This window comes from Primulina tabacum, chromosome 4 (genome assembly GCF_025594145.1).
Source record: "Primulina tabacum isolate GXHZ01 chromosome 4, ASM2559414v2, whole genome shotgun sequence".
Taxonomy (NCBI): domain Eukaryota; kingdom Viridiplantae; phylum Streptophyta; class Magnoliopsida; order Lamiales; family Gesneriaceae; genus Primulina; species Primulina tabacum.
This window is the reverse complement of record NC_134553.1, coordinates 46,109,708-46,134,057: the sequence shown is the minus strand read 5'-3', so window position 1 is coordinate 46,134,057 and position 24,350 is coordinate 46,109,708. Positions and strand designations below refer to the sequence as shown.

The window sequence follows — 24,350 nt, the reverse complement described above, 5'->3', positions numbered from 1 at the left end:
CTCCTATGGATAGAAGAACACACAAAATGATTAAGCAACTAAAAGAGATTTGCAAAAATTTCCCGAAAATGGATATTTCTCAAGATGAAGATGCCAGTGATAATTGGTAGGCAGCGGTTCTTACAAAGCTTAGACCAGAAAGAGAACAACCATATATGTAAACAGTGGATTATTCTCAGATGCAGAAACCGTAAGATGAAATATCAACGAAAGTGAATTTTAAGCGGTGAAAATGACTTTTGAAAAATGACCATTATTTTTATTTGCAATAAAATTTACCTTAAATGTTTATAGTACATAGGTAAAATCTTTATTGAAAAAATTAAATTCTTTTAAACAGAGAAAGCTAGATTATTGAGATGGTAGGCTTTGTGTCTCATTTATAACTTTGATATTATTTTTAATAAATCTCATGAAAATATTTTTGAGTTTCTTAATAAAAGATGAACAGAGCTAATGTCGATGCCATCATGAAAACGGAAAGGCATTTGAGGGAACACATTGAAATGATTCAAACCGAATTCAATAAACTTGTCCTAAATGCAGAAGTTGCTGGTAGGCTACAACAAGTAGATAAAACATTGTCTCTGATCGAATAACATGTTGTTTACATGCTTATACTTAACTATGGTCTGTATTGCAAAAGCTGATCCTACAACTATTGAGAAGCCACTGGTTTCCCAAATGGAGAGAACGTTTTCGAGTACTTGACTCTATACTTGGAGCAAGAGATTCAAGTACCACTAGCACAAATGCAAAGTCGAGATCATCTTTATATGAGTCGGCCAAAGAAAAAATTGAAGCTCCGGATATTATCTCGAGCCTTCAAGTAACTAGGGAATTGAAAAGTGGGATATCAACCTTAGACCTCGAACTGACAAGGGAAATCTAAGGTTGGTACTAACGAGCTTATATTTTCTCCTTTTCAGGTATACTAACAAAACCGAAAGAAATTGAAAATAATAATATGTATCAACCCAGCCACAATCCGAATTGATATAGCAGGAAAGTATCCTAAACTATGGATGAAACCAAATTACTATCCGAAGGAAATAAAAACTTGGTACGAATTTGGGGCCCTTGCTCAGTTTATACTACATCACCCAGCTTCCCAGAAATCTCAGCACTACCAAAATGAATCCAGGAAGCTTTTCATGAAACTTGGAAAAATAATGATTATTTGTCAAGGAGAGATATTATGGAGCTTTATTTTTGTAGTGCATCAATAGAACCAACAGGGAAAAGTTACATGCTTTGTAGAATAAATATTTGAAAAGAAAAAAAATCTTCTATGGAGCAATAAGCTGCCGAGAAGTAAAGAAACTCATCGAAAATTCTGCAATATTGCTAATGTGGGAAGATGATCAGAATAAATTTTCCAAAAATGCTCAAACCATAAAGTGCCAAAAGTAGGGAAAGTTTTTCGGCCCAAATCTGACCGAAAACATAATGCGAAGACAAGTCTAAATGGTAAAAGTCCACATAAGTCTTGTTTTACTTAGGGACCATACAAAAACAAAAGGTTCTTTGACAAATGTAAAGAAGACACGTGATTCAACCAGTTTATTAGTGGAGGATGAACCACTCAATCACCACAACATGATAGACTACTAACTAGTGGTACACCAACTAAAAGATGTTCCCGACCACAAATGACAATGCAATTCACAAGTTTGAAGTCCAAATTTCTAATCTACTAAGACTTCTATATATATCAGAACAGAAATAAGATGAAAACATCATTCAACTTCTTCATTATTCTTTCAAAATAAAATTTGTAATATTTAGATTTTATGTGTGTTGTAATTCCAGCTATGATAAGTAGCTAAACGAATTTCTCCTTATCTACAAGAGATTACTATGTAATAATATGTTGTATATTTGAGTAAAAGAACCAAGACTTACCGCCTTTCTCATATATTATTTTCAAAATTAAACTCCTTTACTATACTCCATGAGATAGAAAATGATACATACCAAGTGCAGTTAAAGGAATCTATGCCATGAACTATATGTTGCGACTGCGTGATTAAGCTGTGAGGAGCAATCAGTAAAATCCGGTGGATAAACCCAATGACATTATGCTCAAAGAGGTAAAATATTTAATTTATTTTACGGAAACAGATAAGCTAATAATAAAAAAATTAATTTTGTATATAAATTGGAAATCTTGCGAAATTATATATTTAGGCTATATGCCTTTAAAGAACAAGTTCAATAGTATAACAATACTATGTACCAAAACTTCAAATATATTTTTGGAAATTGTAAATAAATAGAGAGTTCAAATAAAATTTTAAAAGGTTAGAGACTAAAAATAAAATGAATTTTATGTTTAAGGAGTTATTGACTATTTGATGTAAAATACTTATTTTATTTTTTTTATAGGAGAATATATTTTTAATAATATATTATAGAATATCAAGTCCTCACTATTTATATATGCAGAGCTAGTAGAACGGAAAATTGGAACGAACAGAGTACAGACAAAACCACTGTCATCTTCTCTCTCACGACCCCTCTATTTCAATTTCATCGACGGTATATACCGGCGAATTCCCGGCAGCCTTCAAAATTACACCCAGGATGAACAGAAGAGAATGACGAGCGATTGGCGTTCTCATTCGCCATGTCACTTTCGTGCTCCGAATGCTTCTCCGATCTTCTCTGTGGGGAGGATTCCAACATTATTTTTTCCGATTATGGCGATGAAGCGCCGGAATACACATCGGATCTTAAATCTCGGCCGCCGGAAGTCGAAGAATCTATCGCCGGGCTGTTAGAAGACGAGAAACATCTCAGTGAAATAAACGTCCATCAATCGGTGGATGTCTCTTTTAGAGCTGAATCCGTTGCGTGGATTCTACAGGTATCTTTCTTTTTCTCCTATTCCAGTTCCAAATCCGTGGTGTACCGGTATCCTGCTCATTCCTTAAGTGTCACTTCCACACTTACTTTGATATGGGCCGGCGCACTTTAGCATGGCTGGGATGCCATTGCTGGTATGTGCCTCTCAGACTCGGAGTATCGCGATGGAAGAAGTTATCAGCAGCGTATAATAGACTTGTGCGCCGTTTATGCTTGGGATAGAGTCGACTGATTCTTTTACCTGTGCAGGTGCATCAATATTATGGGTTTCAGCCATTAACGGCGTATCTCTCCGTCAACTACTTCGATCGTTTTCTTCACTCCCATAAGTTGCCGGTATGATTTCCGTCACCGTCAAGTTAGTGTATCGTGCCATGCGTGTCTTATTCAGACGAGTATTATTGGATTTTATAATCCTACAGTAGAAAATATCTTTAAAAAATAAAAACAAATTAAAATTTTTATATTCCCTTTAATACTCAATTAAGTTTTTTTTACATAAATGTAAATTTTTATTTGGGTTTCATGAATGTTACATTTGGTCAACTGCAAAATATACACACACATTAATATTTGTAGTGTTCTCGTTCACCCAACGACTCTGACCATACGAGTAGTCATGAACAAAATCCCAAATTACGGCGTATGTACTTAAAGTACGTAATGTGCAATAATAAAGTATGAGTAGTACTAATTGGTGAGAAATTTGTCATCTCTATTTGTATTATTTAATGTTAAAGAAGGTAAGTTAATTTTTGGGTTTGTGTATGAACTCATTGGCTATTTAATAATATGCAATGTTAGGTGAAATGTTGAACATTTAAGTGTCACACTTATGGCATACATATAATAAATGGAGTTTCTGTTCATTACTTAATAGAAAATAATATAATAGACTCACGTACTTCTCATCTTTTTTACATTATTAATCAGACATATATTACTGTGAACTTTCAAATTATTCCATCTACCAGTTTCATAGATCCACAAGAATGACTGTATGTGTGTGTACGTGTGTGTATATATATATGTAATTTTGATGGGTTTTAAGCGCTCGTATGATTAAAGTCATACATGAGAAATTATCTGTATAATTTCTGCTTAAGAAGAAGCGTTTGTCTCTTTTAATGATTTATCAACCTCGGAGTACGGCACTTCATTGGGTCAGATTATTGTCGTTGCTTGCTCCGTTAAATTAATTATTACTGATAAGTTATACCTAATCTGTTCCCCTGTTTGATTATCGTGATTGTATATATATATATACATACATATATATGTGTGTGTGTGTGTGTGTGTGTTGTGTGTGATATTTAACATGCGTGTTGAATAACTGCAGATATTGAATGGATGGCCGCTGCAATTATTGTCCATTGCATGTTTGTCATTAGCGGCTAAGATGGAGGAGCCTCTGGTCCCTTCTCTTTTGGATCTTCAGGTAAAATATTATTTAAATTTTTTCCCCATATTATTATTTATTATAATATATATTAAATAAGGCGACTCGAAATTTAATTTATCCGAGGAAAAAAAATATGATTAATAGGTTGAAGGTGCAAAGTTTGTTTTTGTATCAAGAAATGTCCAAAGAATGGAACTTCTTGTGCTGAAGGTCTTAGATTGGAGACTTCGATCCATTTCTCCATTTTGCTATCTCAGCCTTTTCGCACTCAAAATTGACCCAGCTGGAACTTATACCGGGTTCCTTATATCGAGGGCCAAAGAAATTATTCTGTGTTATATTCAAGGTACTTGATTAAAAAAATAAAAGCATATGTATTTTCATATCTATTCTTTTTACAATACAAGCACATGCATCTCTGACTGCAAATACAGACAGCAACCTCAGATATTTTAGTTGCAAGGATGGTATAATCTAATTAAATATCATAATTATAAAAGTGTTACATATAATATTCGAAAAATATTGTACACCATAGTGCATCAAATTTTTTATTACTTTAACTTGGCAGTCTATGACTCATAAAGCTAATTTTGACTTGAAATGTTAATTCTTTTATGTCGCCAGCAACCAGCTTCCTTGAGTATAGGCCATCATGTATCGCTGCTGCAACAATTCTTTGTGCAGCAAATGATCTGTCTGATTTCTCTTTAATCACAGCGGAACACGCCGAGTCATGGTGTGATGGACTTGACAAAGTAAGCCACTATTGATTGTACGTGTAAATTAAGGGTTTTTGTGTTGCATGTATTTCAAGATTTTGTGTATTGTGCAACTTTAGGGAAAAATATAACATTATTTTGCAGGAAAATATTATGGGTTGCCTACCAATTGATGCGGAGAATGGTGTCCAATAAGCCGAAGAAGCAACCGGTGGTGTTACCACGTTTCCGGGTCACGACTTGCTCAAGTACCACCTCGTTCAACTCATCATCGTCATCATCCTGCAAGAGGAGGAAACTGAGTAATAACTATTGGGTTGATGAAAACAAAGGGGAGACCTAATTGAAGAGGTCTTAAATTTAAAAACAGAACCAACAACTAAACAAAATGGTGGGCCAAAGTATGTCAGAAAATCCTCAATATTTTTTGAAAGAGGGTAGTTTGATTACATTGACATGCATTGTAGATAAATAGTAGACATATAAACCTATGCACTAGCTAGTTTGGATGATTTGATATATGTTATCGTGGCCCTTTATTGGTGGGAATGGCCATACATGAATGTCCATGCAGGTTCCCTAGGGAAGGGGATTTGCTACATTGGATTGTTTAGTATGTAGTGGAATTATATCTGGAGTGTGAATTAAAGTGGGGGAGCTGTTGAATTCAAAGGTGTAATGAGTCCTTCTCAATTGGAGGAGGATATTCAATTGGTGGGGACCAAATTTATAGTGAAAATCAACAGGGTTGGCAAATGGGAACTTTGAAGTTTGAGCTAAAGATGAGATGCAAGCAAAGTTCCTCTTATAGACTACTTTGATTATGCTACAAGCTCCTGTTTGCAAATAGAGAAGCGATAAAGGAAATCAGAGAGTTGGATGAATTAAAAATTTCAGTGGTGTTTTTGTGGATTTGTGTGTGTGAATGGATTCATCCGTGGCGTATTCTCTTGGTTTTATGTATTTTTACTTTTTTTTTTCTTTTATGTTTGAAGGAGAGATGAGAGGAGAGGAGAGGAGATGAGAGTCCCTTTCTTGTATGGCCAAAAGTTGGCCTAAGGTCTTTGGGGCCTTTTTTTTCTGTACCTTAATTCGGATGTAATGTGAACTCATGCTTTATTTCTAGTGAAATTCCTTAATATCTATATCCCCTTCAAAGGACAAAAGACTTGAATGTTTGATCAATACGAATTATATATATTTTCTAATTGTTTATTATTTATTAGTGTGGGAAAACTACTCATTTTATTTGGCGGTAAATTTGAGTTTTATGATTTCGACTATCATGAAGCAAGCATTTAGTCATATCTTTACACAAAATCTTTTATTCAGGCCATTTTTATATATAATAGTTGCTTGCTAACGAGGAGAGGATATTTGGTTGGGAAATTATTATTATTTTTGTTCATTAACTTGTTTAATTTTGGCTTTTGGTTAATTAAGTTTTCAAAAGTTTGTTTTAATACACTAACTTTTAATTTTCGCATGTTTTACTCCAATTTTCAATTGCTGACATGAAATTTTATGCGTCAGTAATTTTCGATTTTACGTTAGCAATTTTCGGCGTTATGTGGCATTGAAAATTAACGAATTATCAGATGTTACGTTAGCAATTAAACAAAAATAACAAAAAATTTAAATTAAGTATATAAAAATCAAACTTAAAAAAATTAATAGACCAAAATCTAAAATTGGTCAAATCAAATGAGATAAAAAATTCATTTGTTTATTTGATTTTTATTCCATAAAATGCCAAAGCAATTAATTAAGTAGGGCGGAAAATTATATCATATTCATTCATACCTTATGATATGAAAGCCACTCATCACGTATAAGAGCGTAAACAAATCGAATCAGCTTGTTAGTTTTTTGAGTTGGCTCGAAAAATATTTGATTTATACTTTTCATAAATCAAACTCAAGAACAAATTATTTTGTTTAATAGTTTTCAAACTTCAATATTTTATTAATATAATATAATTATATATTAAATAAATTTGAAAAAATATTTTTTTTTGGTTTCACTAATTTTTTTATTTTGAGTTTTAGTCCACAAAGCTTTTAAAGTTTAGTTTTAATGTACTAACATTGATATTTTTTTTGACTTGCAATCCTATTTTGCTGGAGTGCTAAAGTGACGCAATTAAATGACGATTTAGCACCGGAAAAAATTTACATGACATTGAAATTTAATGAATTGTATGATACCACATCAACAATTGGACCAAAACAACTGAAAATTTAAAATTAGCGTACTGAATCAAAAAATGAAAACTTAATGGACTAAAACTCAAAATTAGACAATCTAGTGAACCAAAAAAATTATTTTCCCACATAAATATTTTTGAGGTGCAATAATTATAACTGGTTGTTAGAACAATCGAAACATTTCGCTTGGTCTGTTGTACTATAATGCCCCATGGACTTACCGATCTTTTGGGCTTGCAATCACATCTCTCAAAGTATTACATGTACATTACTCATAGTACTATCTTACTCATGATAGTGGTTTCGTCTTTTCCAATACTCAAACTCAATACCTCCAGGTCAAGTACATAGGTTTTGAGTGTGAGTACGATTGAGCTACCATTCTATTACGCCTCGGGCCCAGACTCGTGCCGGTGCGACAATGCAATAGGCGCGGGCAAAGCGTAACTGAGATATACTCGAATTAGATCCTAGGAAGGTTGAGTCTAGAAACAAATAAATGATTGCTTATGTGTTTGACTGCTTGATCTTATTTGAATTATTTTCTATGATTTATCTGAACTTACTTGAGTTAGGACTAGTAGTTGACTAGGCTTTAAACTTAGTTTATAAATTGACTATTAGACTAAGTTTTAACTTTTTTTTTAAAACTGTTTTGTGCTTATTAAATTATTTCTGCATGTTGATTAAATTTTTATGTCTTGTGGAATGACATATGAAGGAAGAGACAAAAAAGAAAGAAAGAAAGAAGTTGTGCATGATTTAAAAACACAGAATGTGGAGGGACTTGATGAAATTATTAGGGATAGATGTGGTAATCCTGCAAATCCACGCTGTTAGAAATGTGGAAGTAGAGGTGGATCGGGAGCCACCAAATATCCAGAAAGGAGTAGAGCCAAAAAATGTTGGGACTCAGAAAGTGTGAGAAATGCAGTTAATAATTTCCCCATGGGCCTATCTTTGAGCATGCAACCATATCCCTTAGAGTATCTTATGTGCACTACTCACGATGCTATCCCATTCCTGATAAGTTCAATTAGTAATCACAGTAAAAAACATATGTATTTGACTTGGAGATACTGGGTTCGAGTGTTGGTGAATGCGAAAGAAACTACTGTCAGAAGTTGGATAGCATCGTGAGCGATGCACATGAGTTACTGTGATGGATGTGATTAAATGCCCAAAAGATCAGTAGCCATGAGCATTACAATACTAGATCAATTGGTACTTACATTCAACAACCTATGTATTTCACCTGGAGGTACAAGTTTCGTGTTGGAGAAGACATAAGAAACCACTATTAGGATTGTAACGCCCCAGATTCGACGACTGTCCTCACTGTACCAAGACGAGTCTTTCCAGCGTGCTAATGTCCTCACTCACATGTACCCTAAGAAACTTTTCAGGGGTTCATCCATCCCAGAATTGTCCCAAGTCATGCACGCTTAACTTTGGAGTTCTTATGTGATGATCTACCGAAAAGAAAATGCACCTTCTTGATATGAGTAGTACATATCAAATTTTATAAGCCCTCCTCGACTGCACAGTCCCATAACTGAACAGTTTCAGAATCCATCTCTTTCCGGTGTAAGATCGATTCATTCTTGTTCTCCTCTGCCTAGAAGCCTGCCAGGAGTCGCTCATGGTCCGTGTAACCTCATTGCACCTGCGATCACCCCCCGCCCTCTTCGGCCCTAGGCCTCACATGCCCACCAGCTTCCGCTTCGTTCGTCCCTGAACCACATCGTACTAGGAGAGGTCGGCTCTGATACCAACTGTAACGCCCCAGATTCGACGACTGTCCTCACTGTACCAAGACGAGTCTTTCCAGCGTGCTTATGTCTTCACTCACACGCACAGGGTGACAACTTCCCAGAGGGGTCATCCATCCCAGAATTGCCCCAACTCAAGCACACTTAACTTTGGAGTTCTTATGTGATGAGCTACCGAAAAAAAGATGTACCTTCTTGATATGAGTAGTACATATCAAATTTTTAAAGCCCTCCTCGACTGCACAGTGCCATAACTGAACAGTTTCAAAATCTCTCTCTTTCCGGTGTAAGATCAGTTCATTCATGTTCCCTCAGCCTAGAAGCCTGCCAGGAAGCGCTCATTGTCCGTGCAACCTCATGGCATCGGCGATCACCCACCTGCCCTCTTCAGCCCCGAGCTTCACAAGGAGTGGGATAGCACTGCGAGCAGTGTACATGAGACACTATGAGGGATGTGATTGCGGGATCAAAAGATCGGTTGGTCCATGGGGAATTATATGTACGACTTTAAAGATTTAAGTTGTGCATCATTAACACCAACTATAATTTTTGGTAAAACGATAAATAATTGGTATCAAAACCAAAGACACAGGTTCAATTTTCATTGATCACAAGTAGTACAATTATTGAGAGTGAGATTGTTGAGATGCAATAATTATCTCTGCTTGTCAGAGGAATCGAAAAGTGACACTTGGGCTACTGTACGATATAAAATATTTGAATTGCACCATTAGCACCAACTATAATTTTGGATAAAACTACTAACACTCGGTCCTAAAAATATATTTCAAACTTTTCGAGTATTACTTTCAACCAGTTGTTCGAATATCTTGCAAATATGTTAAAATCTTCGAGCTAAACTTAAATTCGAGCAAAAAATTTTAAACTCTTCTTAAATTCTGTTTACTCGATAGAATATACATGATATCAACAATACACATACAAATCACTAAAAAAAACATATATACAAGTGTCAATGCTCAAATACAATGCACAAGTTTCTACTTGATTTACAATCACCAGACATGACACTTTTATGATCCTTTTGGGATGGAAAAACAAACAACAAGATGGTGCTTTTTCGAATAAAAGCTATAGTGCATGACCAAAATGACAAATTCTCTACTTACCAAGGAGAACCAGTTAAAGAATTTATGATGATGATTATTAAGGGAACTCATCCTGTTAGGTTTGGCCCTACTTTATCCCAAGCCCAATAAACAAAAGCCCATTTCCTTAAAGCCTTGGCCTACTAGGTTGTTATGTCTAATATTTGAATACTCATTGCTCCTCAGCAGCCAAGCATGAGAGAGAGGCAGAAGGCAGTAGCGAGAGATTGGAAGAAATCTGTTGTGTGCTCTTCATTTTTCTTTTGCGTGTAGTTCACTTTGCTCGGTGCATGTGAGCTCTTCTATTCTCTTCTTCCTCTCTATTCCTCGAGAGATATACGAGAGTGTGTGTGAGATTGAAAGCTGCCCTCAGTTCCTTGTGCTGTCTCGATCAGTATCGTTTATAGCCTTGGTTGAGTTTGCCTACTGTGCGTGATGAGTTGTGTGCTTAGGGGCTATTTGCTTAAGATTGAGTTGGTTATCAGTAACGAGGGTTTGATTGGGAAACCTTGGTGGTCTTTGTCTTGGTTTACTGTGTAACGCCCCAGATTCGACGACTGTCCTCACTATATCAAGACAATTCTTTCCATCGTGCTTATGTCCTTACTCACACGCACCCTGGAAAACTTCCCTAGGAGGTCACCCATCCCAAAATTTCCCCAAGTCAAACACGCTTAACTTTGGAGTTCTTATGTGATGAGCTACCGAAAAGAAGATGCACCTTCGTGATATGAGTAATACCAATCAAATCTTTTAAGCCCTCTTCAACTGTACAGTCCATTACATTGAACAGTCTCGGAATCCCTCTCATTCCGGTGTGAGATCGGTTCATTCATGTTCCCTCCACCTAGAAGCCTGTCAGGAGCCGCTCATTGTCCGTGCAACCTCATGGCACCGGCGATCACCCCCCGCCCTCTTCAGTCCCGGGCCTCACATGTCCACCAGCTTCCGCTTGGTTCGTCCCCGAACCACACCGTACTAAGAGAGGTCGGCTCTGATACCAACTGTAACGCCCCAGATTTGACGACTGTTCTCACTGTACCAAGACGAGTCTTTCCAGCGTGCTTATGTCCTCACTCACACGAACCCTAGGAAACTTTCCAGGAGGTCACCCATCCCAAAATTTTCCCAAGTCAAGCACGCTTAACTTTGGAGTTCTTATGTGATGAGCTACCGAAAAGAAGATGCACCTTCGTGATATGAGTAGTACCAATCAAATCTTTTAAGCCCTCTTCAACTGTACAGTCCATTACATTGAACAGTCTCGGAATCCCTCTTATTCCGGTGTTGGATCGGTTCATTCATGTTCCCTCAACCTAGAAGCCTGCCAGGAGCCGCTCATTGTCCGTGCAACCTCATGGCACCGACGATCACCCCCCGCCCTCTTCGGCCCCGGGCCTCACATACTGCTTATTTGGAGAGGTCAAATTCAGTTCGTCTGAGCCTCGTTTTATCAGAACACATCATATTGTATTCTTTCTGCTTTTGTTGATAGTTGCAGGTCGGCCAGCCAGCTATAGAAGGTACAGGATGACCGATGGGCACCCTAGCACATCCCATAAACACACTCATGTGGGTAGATGTTCCTACATTTGTGTTGATTATATAATAAAATGACACGATATAAATGTTGGTCTCAAGCGAGTAAATATGTTTCATAACCAATGACAAATCGACTTAGAGAAAATTTAGATATTTCAACCACAAAGAAATATATATTGTGATTAAGGAAAAATTGCAAATTTAGTCATGTAAGTTGATATGTTTTAGTTTAATTGCTATAATTTGTCAATATTTGATTTTCATTTTGGAGCTTGATTTTTTTTGTTTTAGTCCTTTTTTTTATCCAAACGTCACTAACCCTATCAAATATTGTTTATTTGTGTCACTGATTATTCTGATTCATTCTTGGTGCGAGCAATCACGAAGCCATTTGGTGATTTGAGTTACGTGGGTTCTTGTGCTTCATGAATTCAAGCTTTGATAATCACTTAGATATAACATGCTTCTACTAAGCATGAGAACAACCAATGAAGTAGTCCATTTTTTAGCAAAATTTACTTGTTCTTTAGCTGCAACATTTTATTGGGAGCTTGAGAATGTTCTGCCTTGGCTGATTTTTGTAATGGAATAACATAATTTATCATGAATAAATTTACAATTTTTAACGTTAAAAAAAATTTCATGATCAAATTATCATTAATTGAATGAAAAACGAGTGAACTCAGAATTTTTGAGACCACGTATGTTTAAAATTTTGAAAATTCGATTTTTATTTACCATCACTCAATTAAGTCTAATTACAAATAAATTTACAACACATAAATTTTAAAGAGGCATTTCTGATAAAAGTGGTAAAGATCAAGTTCAATTTCTTTTAATACCTCAAAGTATATATAAAAAAATCTTTAAATAGAATCCAAAGCCACAACCCCAAAAGCCAAAATTACTTTTTTCTCTCCCTGTCCAAGCCTGAAACGTAAGGCTGCTTAATTTGGAGTGCCGGGTGGGGATAGATACATGCAATCTATTTTTTATTTTTACTTTTTTAACACGGAACTTGCCACCACTGTTTGTAGGTGTGTAATGGATAAACCCTCGAACTGAGTTCAGTAGCCTGCAAATCACATCAACCGAGTAACATATTAGACAAGCATTGTGTGAGAGTCTCGCATAATAAGATGTTGGTAGGGAATAAAACATGTGACTAATTGGTCACAAATACACATACTTTACCAATTTGGATATCTCGAGATAACACACCATCTAAATTTTGATTTCATTATATGCTTTTCACTGATATCGAATAAATTTTAATTTATATTATATTTATATTTTTTTACCATATATGAAGAGAGAAGTTTTAATTAAAAAACACAAAAATTAGTGGGTTTTTATTTTTTATTTTTAATTTTTATTTTTGTGAAAGAGAGCAAATTGGTGAGTAGTGGACATTGAACTGGACTGGAAAGGATTCAAAAGTTGGAATGATCATCATAGTTACAAGATATAAAGCTTAGTTCTTATGCTGCTGAATGCGAGGCCTTCAACCTCTACTTTGATCATTTCGTTTCATAAAGCCAATGATGCCCACATTTTCTCAAATTTTTCGATCTTCGAATCGCTAGATACAACATGATTGTATGTATTAGAACTCATCCATTTGTTGCTTAGAACAAAAATACGAACGTTGTAATCGAAACAATAAATAAGGTCACATGACAATCAAATGAATATGTTATCGCATAAACTTCAGTTAGTTGCATGCCCTTGTTTCAAAGTCCAACGTACGTTTCATGGAAAACTAGAAAAGATGATATATTTTATTTGATTATTTCGTAAGAGTGCTGAATTTTGATCCCTTTTAGATGCTCTTTTTTACAAAGGTAACCAAGTTTGATTCCTTGAAAGATGAATAAAATATTTCTTATTTATCAAAAAGTTGGCTATATATTCATCTATGTTTTGACACTTTACGCATGTCATGTGACTTTGAACATAGAAAGAGGGTATATGCGATATTAAAAGACGAGATGATTTAGCTGAAAGTAACCGCAAATTTCTTCCTCTTTGGAAACCCATTTGGGAACCATTAAAGTTGATGAAATAAATGGCTGTGAATTCCAATTTTTTTTAACATATATATATATATATAGACACACACACACACACATATGAAATAGTTGTTCGAGGCATTGGGGTACTTGATCTATGTATTTCAACACAGGAGAAGGATATTTTAAAAGCAAAACACATAATGAGTTACTGGAGATAATTTCCTCATTGATGAAATCGACACTCCAGGGAAAATGACAAAGATCGCCAAAATTTGAGAGATCAATTATTGAGATTGAAAATGAAATGTAATAATATAGATGATCAAAATAGCAGAGACCAAAATATAAAATCAAACTTGTATTTTTTCCTTAAATATTAAGCTTGTTAAATTAGAGTGACATAGCCAATAATTATTTAAAATTTTTAAATAACACATATTGTACAAAGGAACCATTGCTGCAAGTTCCAAGGGTGATGGAACCTTAGTGACTTACTAGGGCTAATACGAAAAACTACTCGAGCAAGTATCCGATATTCCAGACAATGTCATGGGTTTCATCCTTAATGCTCTTCGGTTTGGATGCTTATCTTCTCCAGGCGCGCATGAGAAATCCTACATAGAACTGAGGATTTTGTCGGAGTTCTAGTATTTTGGTATGTGAAATAAGCCTTAGTCTTGAAATTAGGGTTTCACTGTCTGTATGTGTTTGAGTCGGACGTTGTTTGTGATTGTTGTGTTTGCTACAGTGGAGTGATATCTCTGTATTTTGTTGAAGCCTAAATAAAAACTCCTTAATAAATGGCAAAAACTTGTGTGAGACGGTCTCACGGGTCGTATTTTGTGAGACAGATCTCTTATTTTGGTCATTCATAAAAAAATATTACTTTTTATGCTAAGAGTATTATTTTTTATTGTGAATATATGTAGGGTTGACCCGTCTCACAGATAAAGATTCGTGAGACTGTCTCACAAGAGACCTACTCATAATAAATTCTAATATTTAATTATTTATTGTTGGCTATTGGTAAAATAAAAATATAAATATAAAAGATTAAATTTTATTTATATTTTCTCTTTAAAATTTGAAATCTTAACAAATCTGATAGTAAACTAAATTAATTATATCGTTCAATATATTTTCCAAGCCCAAAATATGCATTTAAAAAAAAACATATTTTACAAAGCTGCAGAGCTACCTGCGGGCCAAGCCCCAAGGCCCAAGTTATATAAAAAATTTTGAGGCAAGAGATCACTCGTTCCATTCAATAGTTTAAAGTCATCAGAATCACACGAAAAATTCAATAAATCTAGAGCAGAAAAAATACGGGGCAGCTTCAAAAGACCTCTCTTTCTACCCTAAGGCCTTCTCTGCTATTTACGAGAGTGTGACGGTGCTCGAGGGCGAAGTATTCACTCGGAGTAGTCAAGCATTCGAAATGTATAAGCATGCCAATTAGAAGTGTTAATTAATTTTGAGTTCATTTATATTTTTGCAAAAATTGATTATGTAACATGTTATTTTCAACTCTATTTGATTCATAGTTGTCAAAGTTTAAAATCACGAGGTTTAGAATTCTTTTGAAGATATCGATCATGGTGGGCTTGGGTTCAAAATACTTTTACAAATTAGAATTAAAGGATCTATTTCTAGGTGAACTATGTTGTGATTAGCAATGATGGAGCTGTGGTGAAATGTTATGGTGCATTTGAAATGGCAAGTGCTAAGTGTAGCTCAAGTACCATGCTTAGTATGCGATGTATTTTGTCTAACAGTAAAATTATTAAGATTTTATCTGACCGTAAATTTGTATTTATTAGAACTAAGTGTTATGTGAAATGTTATAACATGTCAGAAAACATGCAGCGGAATATATAAGTTTACACCATAAATTAACTTTAAGTAAATATGATGGAACGAAATAAATTTTGTACTTGTCCCTCAGGGCAAAAATAATCACTAGAAAACCAACGAGTTTACACAAAAACTATCACTAGTGATTTTAATCCAAAACCAATTTCTTCAACACGTTGAATTTATAAAATATTTTCTTAAATAAGGAACCCCATTAAAAACAGCATATAAGGAAGCAAAACACGATGCCAAAACTGGAGGAACAAAAACAAATCTTCAGCCAACTCCTTCACAGTTATTGTCTGTAGATGTCTCCAACAATCACTGCAACACATGGATTTAGCACTCTTCGATCAGCAGGAACCTTGTAGATTATTTTCTCTAAAGTTTATGACGTGCAAAGGTGCAAGGGTATATATGTGCTTCTGCGTAAATCACCCAAAGTTTTGCATGAGATGAATCCTTTTATTTATAGCCCTAGGGTTTATCAACAAGTAAACATACACAATATGAAAAATAAAAGTTTTATTAGAAACAAACTCTTTTTAAACAAAGATATCATATCACGAAGATTTTAGCAGAATTATCACATTATCTAGAAAGGCAAAACCATATCTAAATATTCAAAATCATATCAACAAAGAAAAATTAATCTTGGGAAATAAATTTAATACAGAAATTTTATTTCCCTTCAATCTCTCTCTCTTTGCTTTATAGGACAAAATGATATCACTAATTTCGAAATTATACTCATAAAATCCGAAATACATGTACGTATACACACAGTATCTCCCTATCCAAATTCTTGAATATTGAAGAATCTTGACCTATGCATATATGTATTCCAAAATCGAACATTAGGTATATTCATCACTTGAAATTCGAATTTTTTGGATAGTTTGTACACATATTTAATTATTACCTACTAATTTTTATAATCTTGACAATCCAAAAAAATTTGATGACATAGTACAATTTTCGAGTACAAAAATAATACATCGAGTTTAAAATTTTCTCGAATTCCTTGTGCATTAACAAGGAGATTTTTGAAAATAGTCTACTCAATGGAATAGGTAGGGAGATTATGATCAATCTTGTATTGATATATTTATCCTAAATTCAAGTCTTGAATACAAAATTTAAACACGAAGATAATACACGAACTGAATAACATTCGCACCTCTATGAATAAAGCAACACTTGTTAGAAAAATGAGTTTTGTACTCATTTAGAATCGATAAAATAATTCGCACGAGCTACGTAGCGAAAGGAAATATTTCTCGATAACCAATTAGGGTGAATGCGAAATTAATTGAGTTCAAATTTTATCGAGTGAAAAGACTGAATCGAAAGGATTATATATTGTAATATTATATATATATATATATATAGTATTAAAACAAAAAATTAGAAATCACACGGTCTTTGTGGCGCCTCTTCAAAGAGGCGCCACCATGGACTTGGCCGAAAGGCCAAGTCGTTTTTAATTAAAAGGTGTATCTTTTTAATTAAAGGTTGCATCATTTCATTCAAGTCTTTTACATTCTATAAATAGGATCTCTCACATTTCATTCATTGCACCAATTTCTTCTCTTCTCTTCTTTCTCTAATTTAGATTTTTATGCGAATTTTTAAGCACTAGCGCTTAAAGTTCAAATTTTCAAGATATAAAATCTTGAGTTTGAATTTTCTAAGCTTATACGCTTAAATTCGAACTTTGGAATTAAATTTGAGAGTTGTCTTCTAGTTTTGAGTTTTTTAAGCATTTGCGCTTAAATCCAAGTTTTGCAAGATTTAAACTCTTGGAATTGGATTTTTAAGTTTAACGCTTAGAATTCGAAATTAGAAAGTTTGCATACCATCTTGATAGCGTTCTAAACATTTCAAGTTCGTGTGGCTTTAAAATTTGTAGTGCTACTATTTTAAATCCGTAGTCGTTGTATCTTGGGAAACGAATTGCCAACAACCGTGAGCATCGGGACTGGAGCAATATCGTTTTAAGGAAAAAGAGTCAAACTCTTGCCTCGACTATTTTCTCATAGCCATTTGGTTTACCCATTTCTATCCCTTGATTTCCCAAGTCAAAAGAATATCATACCAACAACACTCATATTCGAAAATCACACTTAAAATTCCACCTAAATTTTCAAGATTATCTGAAGTGATAGGAGATAATTAAATATTTGTATACAAATTATTCAAGGAATTCAAATTTCAAGTGATAAATATATCTAATTTTTTATTTTGGAATATAGATACATATGTCAAGATTCTTGAAGATTCAAGAATTAATATAGGCAGATATTGAGTACATAGATACAAGTATTTCAAATTTTATGGGTATAATTTCGAAATTAGTGAATTAAAATACAAGATAAGAATTTTAGATAAAGAGATATTTGATGGGTAGATAGTGTAAGCCCATATATTTGAAATTTAGGGATATATAATTCTAATATATATGTGTGTGTATAAAGATGGATAGATAAAAATCTACACGATAAGAAGAATTATGCATGTAAATTTTGAAATCCTCACTACAAAAAAATTTACAAATAACGACGGAAGTTTATGTCGCTATTCTGTCACTAAAAGTATTTAGCGACATAATAGCTACGGAATATCGATCGTAAAAGAATTTAGCGTCGCGGACTTGTATAACGACGGAAAATGCAATTCTGTCGTTATTTACGACAGAATATTTATATTTGTCGTTAAATAATAACGACGGAAATTTAAATTTTGTCGCAATATTTTAGTGACCGAAAAATATTTCGTCGCTAAATTTGCGACAGAAATTATATATCCGTCACTAAAGCAGCAACCAAAATTATAAAGGCGTCGGTAAATTTAGCGACAGATTTAAGTTTCTGTCGTTGATATTTGCGACAGAAATCATAAATCCGTCATTAAATCTAGCGACGGATATATGTTTTGGTCGTTGATATTTGCGACAGAAATTATAAATTGTCTCTAAAATTAGTGACAAAGTGATAATTTTAGTCACTAAGTTTAGTGACAGATTTATAATTTCCGTCGTTAAATGTTGAATTTGGCAGCCCCCGTGATCCCGTTTTTTATTAATTCCATTTTATCCAACACAATTTCTAATTTAATAAATCCAATACAGTGTCAATTTTCCAACCAACAATATACATAATAAAATCACATCAAATTAAAATAAACACCTTCACTCCACCTATTAACATTCAAAATATATTAATCCATCCATATCCAAAAATATCAACACATCCCCCTGTTTACTTACAGAATCAGTAGCCACATTTCCCAAAAAGGGGAACCAACATTTCAAAATGAATCATAATTCAATGACCAAAATATGAAGACAAAGTGGCTTCAATACTTACAAAAAAAGCCTATTAACCATGACATATCTAAGGGGACTATGGTTGTGTGCCATCATCATCATAATCTCGAGCACTCGAAGAAGAGATGGATTGGGGGTCAATAAGTGCATGCTCCATCAAGTAACGAACCTGCTGCCTCAAGCTAGTCAACTCCCTTGTAAGTTCCTCTACTTTAGAAGTCGCAGCGGCAGCTTCAGCTTTAGCGGCAGCCACATCCATAGAGTTAGCACGTGTGTGTGTTGCACGTCCCGACATAGCTTCAGGATACAACACCTCAGCCTTGCGAGCCAACCCCATACAATTTTCTCTTTTTAACCCCACCAACAGCCAATATATAGAGTTCATTTTGAACCTCTGGGTTGGATTATGTGGTGACTCACAATCAGCATCAAGTTGTGATGCTTCAAGAAACCGAGCATTCATCTCGGCCTAGGATAACAAAGAGAAATTAATTGATTTACAACAATTGCATCAGTCATAGATAAAAATGCATAATTCAACAATCTTTATTATATACAAGACTCACATCAAGAGCCTTTGACCTAGCATCAACCCATGTACCATCTTTTTTTTTATGCATCATTTTGAATAACTCATAAGCACTTGCATCACAGCCCAACTCCTCACGCTTCAAAACCAACGATGCTTAGAAATTTATATATATGCATTATTCGTTGACATATTATAACAGAAATTTAAACTTACCATTTTAATAGAATGTTGAATAAAACAGCGAGAACCTCCAACGTGTTTAACCACCCCTGTTCCTGGCCCTTCAGGCTCTGTATTCCTATTATTTTTAGCTTTTTCTGACTTATTCTGCCACTGAGAGGAACTCCAGATTTCCTTCCACTTGTTCCAAATTTGGATATTAACCCCAAGTGGGAGTTTAGGCTTTGTACGCCAACTGCAAAGTGATTTCCTATACTGATCGGCTGCAAGTGTTTTCCATGTAGCCCTAATATGAGCGTCATGATCAGGACGCCAACGATACGATTTCTGCATTTCAAAGCAACTAAATAAATATTTGAATTTGCATAAAATTTTTAATTATTGATTTCAAAGCAACATATAATATTTAATAATTAATCTTACCACGAACTCGCCCCAGTAGTATGCCTTCATCGCAGCATCCACATATCGCCATGTGTGTCCCCCCATGCACTGTTTCTTAGCAAATTTATCAGTGATAAAGGCTGAGACTGCATGACTGTCTGGTAAGAATCTACAGCACATAGATCATATAATAATTAAATAGAATAATACTCAAAAACTTTCAATGTTAACATAAACAAAGCAGTGTGACTTACTTGCCACCTGAGGCCACAATCAAGATCCTAGAATCATGGGAACCTTCTGAAGCCATCTGAGTAATTTTTTTAAGATGAACAAACTCAAATACATGTATGTAGACAATCATCATGCATGATATGAAAATTAAAATACATTAAAACCAAATATAAATATTAACATCCACACACAAATTTATCGAGTATATATGAACGAAACATTCATAATCATAGCTACATAAAACTTATCAACTTAAACATCATCATTGGAGTAGGCATCATCATTTTCACCATCATCACCTCCTGATGATATAAAAATTTCCAATTCATTTTCATCAAACTCATCTAATTCATCTATTTCCTCGTACAAGATTTCAACATCTGTTAGCACATGAGATGTGGTTATATCCTCAGCATCGATGATATGCTGTCCAATTTCCTCATTCTGAAAAGCTTCATTATCTACGGACGATACAACATTGGGAATATGTGCTTGAATATATGATCTTGGTTGCATCTTACACACTGCCAACCATTCATCAGTTGACCTTTTCACATTTGGGTAAGTGACATAAACAACTTGAGCAGCTTGGACTGCAAAAATGAAAGGTTCATAGATGTGAAGTCTTTTGTTCTTGTGAACATTAAATAGTTGGTATTTTGGATGATGTCTTGTTCCAGTTTTTGGTGTTGGGTCGAACCATGCACATTTGAACAAGACAATACGCTTTATAGGTAACCCTGGATATTCCACTTCGATTATCTCTTCTATGTTACCGTAGTAATTGATCTCATTGTTTGTTTTGCCCGAACCTTTTACAGTAACTCCAGAATTACTAGTAGATCTTGTTGCACCGTGACGTACAGTGTGGAATCTGAAACCACTGACAAAATATCCACTATATGATTTAACTTTACGTATTTGACCGAATGCAATATTTTCTAGATCTTGACATCTTAGATGCATATCCATCCGAGAACTTTAAATTTCTCAACCACTTACACAATACTACTTTGCTATGCTTATCCAATGTATAGCAAGCTTTAGGATATATGTTAGATATGTCATCTCGATGTAATTCTGGCATGTTGCAAAATTCTTTTAGATCTTCTCTCGATTTTGCATTATCTTTTGTTCGGCTGGGAACATTAAGAATGGTATTAAATATGTTCTCAAAAACATTTTTCTCGATGTGCATAACATCTAGATTGTGTCTAATCAGATTTGTTCTCCAGTATGGCAATTCCCAAAAGATACTGCGTTTTCTCCGACCGCATTTACATCGTCTTACAATTTTTGAGTTCACTTCAATAGCCTCTGGTTCGATCACACTACGAAACCCGTAACTTTCAAGTTCTTCAATAATTTCATCCCCAGATTTTATATGTGGAGGAGGCTTTTTCACTTGGTGATATTTCTTGAACCATTTAATATTTCGTCTGAAATTATGATCCATTGGTAAAAACTTACGATGGTTATCGAACCATGATGTTTTACCACCATTCGGCAATGTGAAAGCATCAGAGTTTTCCATACAGTAAGGACATGCTAGTTTACCGACGGTACTCCATCCAGATAACATTGCATATGCAGGAAAATCACTAATTGTCCATAGCAAAGAGGCACTCATAGTAAAATTTGTTTTCACGTGGACGTCATATGTCTTTGCCCCAACTGACCAAAGTTCGTTCAATTCAGCGATAAGAGGTTGCAAGAACACATCTAACTTGTTCTTAGGATTACTAGGTCCGGGAGCTATAACTGTCAAGAACATGTATTCATCTTTCATGCACATCCATGGAAGCAAATTGTAAGGTGTTAGTATAACTGGCCATGATGAATATTGTTGTCCTGACTGACCGAATGGTTGAAAACCATCAGCTGAAAGTCCCAGTCTGACATTTCGAACCTCGAGTGAAAAATCTGGATGAGTTGTGTCAAAATGCTTCCATGCAGGTGAATCAGAGGGGTGACACATTGCATCTCCATCTTGTACATGCTCACTATGCCAACGCATGTGCTTCGCTGTTTCTACAAATGCATACAACCTTTGCAAACGTGAGGTTAGAGGAAAATAATACATTCTATTCCATGGAACTTTTTTTTCCTTAACTGTTCGACGTAAACTAGGTTTGTAACGTGGATGCCCGCAAAACCTACATTCTTGTAAATCAAAGTCATCTCTCCAGTAAATCATACAGTTGTTTCTACAACAGTCAATCTTTTCAACCGGCAAACCTAATCCTTTTATTAATTTTTTTGTGTCATAAAAACTATTGGTCATGCAATTTTCTGTGGGTAGCAGTTCGGAAATAAGCTGACACAGATCATCGTAACATTTTTATGAAATGTGATGTTTAGCCTTCATGTTCAACAATCTAGCAACGACTGACAACTGTGAATGACCATTCGGATTACCTTCCCAAATCTCGGCCTCGGATGCCGTTTGGACTATGGGGCTCATCTTCTATGTTAATAGAGTTATAAATATCGTGAACCATATTTTGCATGTGATCAACATGTTCGACTTGTACTGATGATGACGGACCAATCCAATGTTCAACTTCTGGAGTTATATAGGTTTCACCGTGATGGTGCCAACGATAATAGCCTGGTACAAAGCCATACCTACAGAGATGTAATTTGACTACCTCTTCGTCATGGTAAGCTCTGTTTCTACATCTTCGGTGATTACAAGGACAACGCATTGTTTCACCACACATGATTTCAGGATGCATCTTAGCAAAATTCACGAATTCTTCAACACCATTAAAGAAGTCGTTAGTTATGAACCCATTTTCCAACCTATGGTACATCCAAGATCTTGTATCGTTCATGGTTTAATTAAAATGCCTAACACAATTGCAAGATAATTATTAACAATATTTACATAATATATACATTTGTAAAGTAATAAAATGCTATAAAAAAAGAAGAAGAGAAGATATTAAGTCAACAATTCTTTAGTAGTCAAAGATATTCCCTCATTTACTAGTCAACAAATAACCATTTATAATATAACCATCCCTCCTAAAAATAAGAATAAAAAATGTATAGTTGCCGAATACGATGAGAAAAAATCAGAAGAAATCTAAAGGAAAAAAAGTGGGAAAGTGGAACTCGGAGGCTTTGAACCATTCAATTAATTAGTAGTCAAAGATTTTCTCTAATTTATTGGTCAACAAATCACCACTTTAATAATGGACCAAAACTAGTTATAAATATTGGAATCCACCAATTCATTTTAATCAACTTTTCAGTCACCAAACTCTAAACAATAACACATTCATTTTCCGGGAAAAAAAGATTACGATACATTTATAAATAAAGAAGCGTGGAACAAGTGAAAAATTATTTATTATTTCATTATTTGTGACAATTTTAAATTATTTAATTGTTTTCCCCTTCATTCATTTCATCTTTTTACCAATTTACAAATCTTTTAATAAATTATGAAAAAATTTCACTTGATTTTCAGCTTATTTCATGTACCTTGAAATTTAAACCCTTCTCTAAATATTAATGTAATTTATTGTTTAATTTTTTACCAACTACTACATAATACTACTTCAAATCTTTACGTTTATATTATAAACCAAAGTCTGTATTTACAAATTCAAATAAAAAAATTCTGTATTTTCAACACCAAAATAAAACCTTACGTACCAAATCTGGGAGCAGAGGCAGAATGAGGTGGCTATAGGAGGGCTTCTAGGCAATAATCGGCGTCGGTGGATATAGAACTGCAATTTAAGAAAATATGAATATGTTAACTGGAATTTAAAAAAAAATTGAAGTACCAACTTTGGTTGCAGAGACAAAAGGAGGAGATGAAACTTGTAAGGCATCTCGGTCGCGAGGTGGGTAGTGAAAGACCTAGAATTTGGGGGAACAATGAATATGTAAATGGATAAACAAAAACCCGTAAGTACCAAATCTAATTTCAAGTGTGATGGAGGAGCTTCTTGGTCAGCGTGTGGGGACGGTGAAAGGGAGGTAAAAATTTGTATAGTTTTTAAACCAAAATTTTTGAAATAAAAAGCAAAGGGATGCACAAGACTTAGATAATTAAACAAACCTGAGAAGAGCTACCGAGGGAGGTGGAATATGGAGGAAGAATGATGAAATCCTCTGTGTACAAAAAGTAGGGAGAAAAAACAAAGGCGCGAAGAAGACTTGGGAATTGTAGATTTTAAGGGTT

General features: G+C 34.6%; 1 protein-coding gene and 1 pseudogene across 1 annotated transcript; one reads left to right on the top strand and one right to left on the bottom strand.

Moving 5' to 3' along the window:
* Positions 1–2,443: 2,443 nt before the first annotated feature.
* LOC142543460 (cyclin-D1-1-like) lies at positions 2,444–6,141 on the top strand (annotated as a pseudogene).
* A 12,661-nt stretch (positions 6,142–18,802) lies between these two features.
* LOC142543459 (uncharacterized) lies at positions 18,803–20,997 on the bottom strand. Its single transcript, XM_075650741.1, has 5 exons — positions 20,170–20,997; positions 19,955–20,084; positions 19,565–19,858; positions 19,386–19,487; positions 18,803–19,288 (listed from the first exon to the last, which is right to left on the bottom strand). Exons 1-5 carry the CDS (start codon positions 20,280–20,282, stop codon positions 18,896–18,898), a joined length of 1,032 nt encoding a protein of 343 aa, XP_075506856.1. The 5' UTR covers positions 20,283–20,997; the 3' UTR covers positions 18,803–18,895.
* Positions 20,998–24,350: the final 3,353 nt, after the last annotated feature.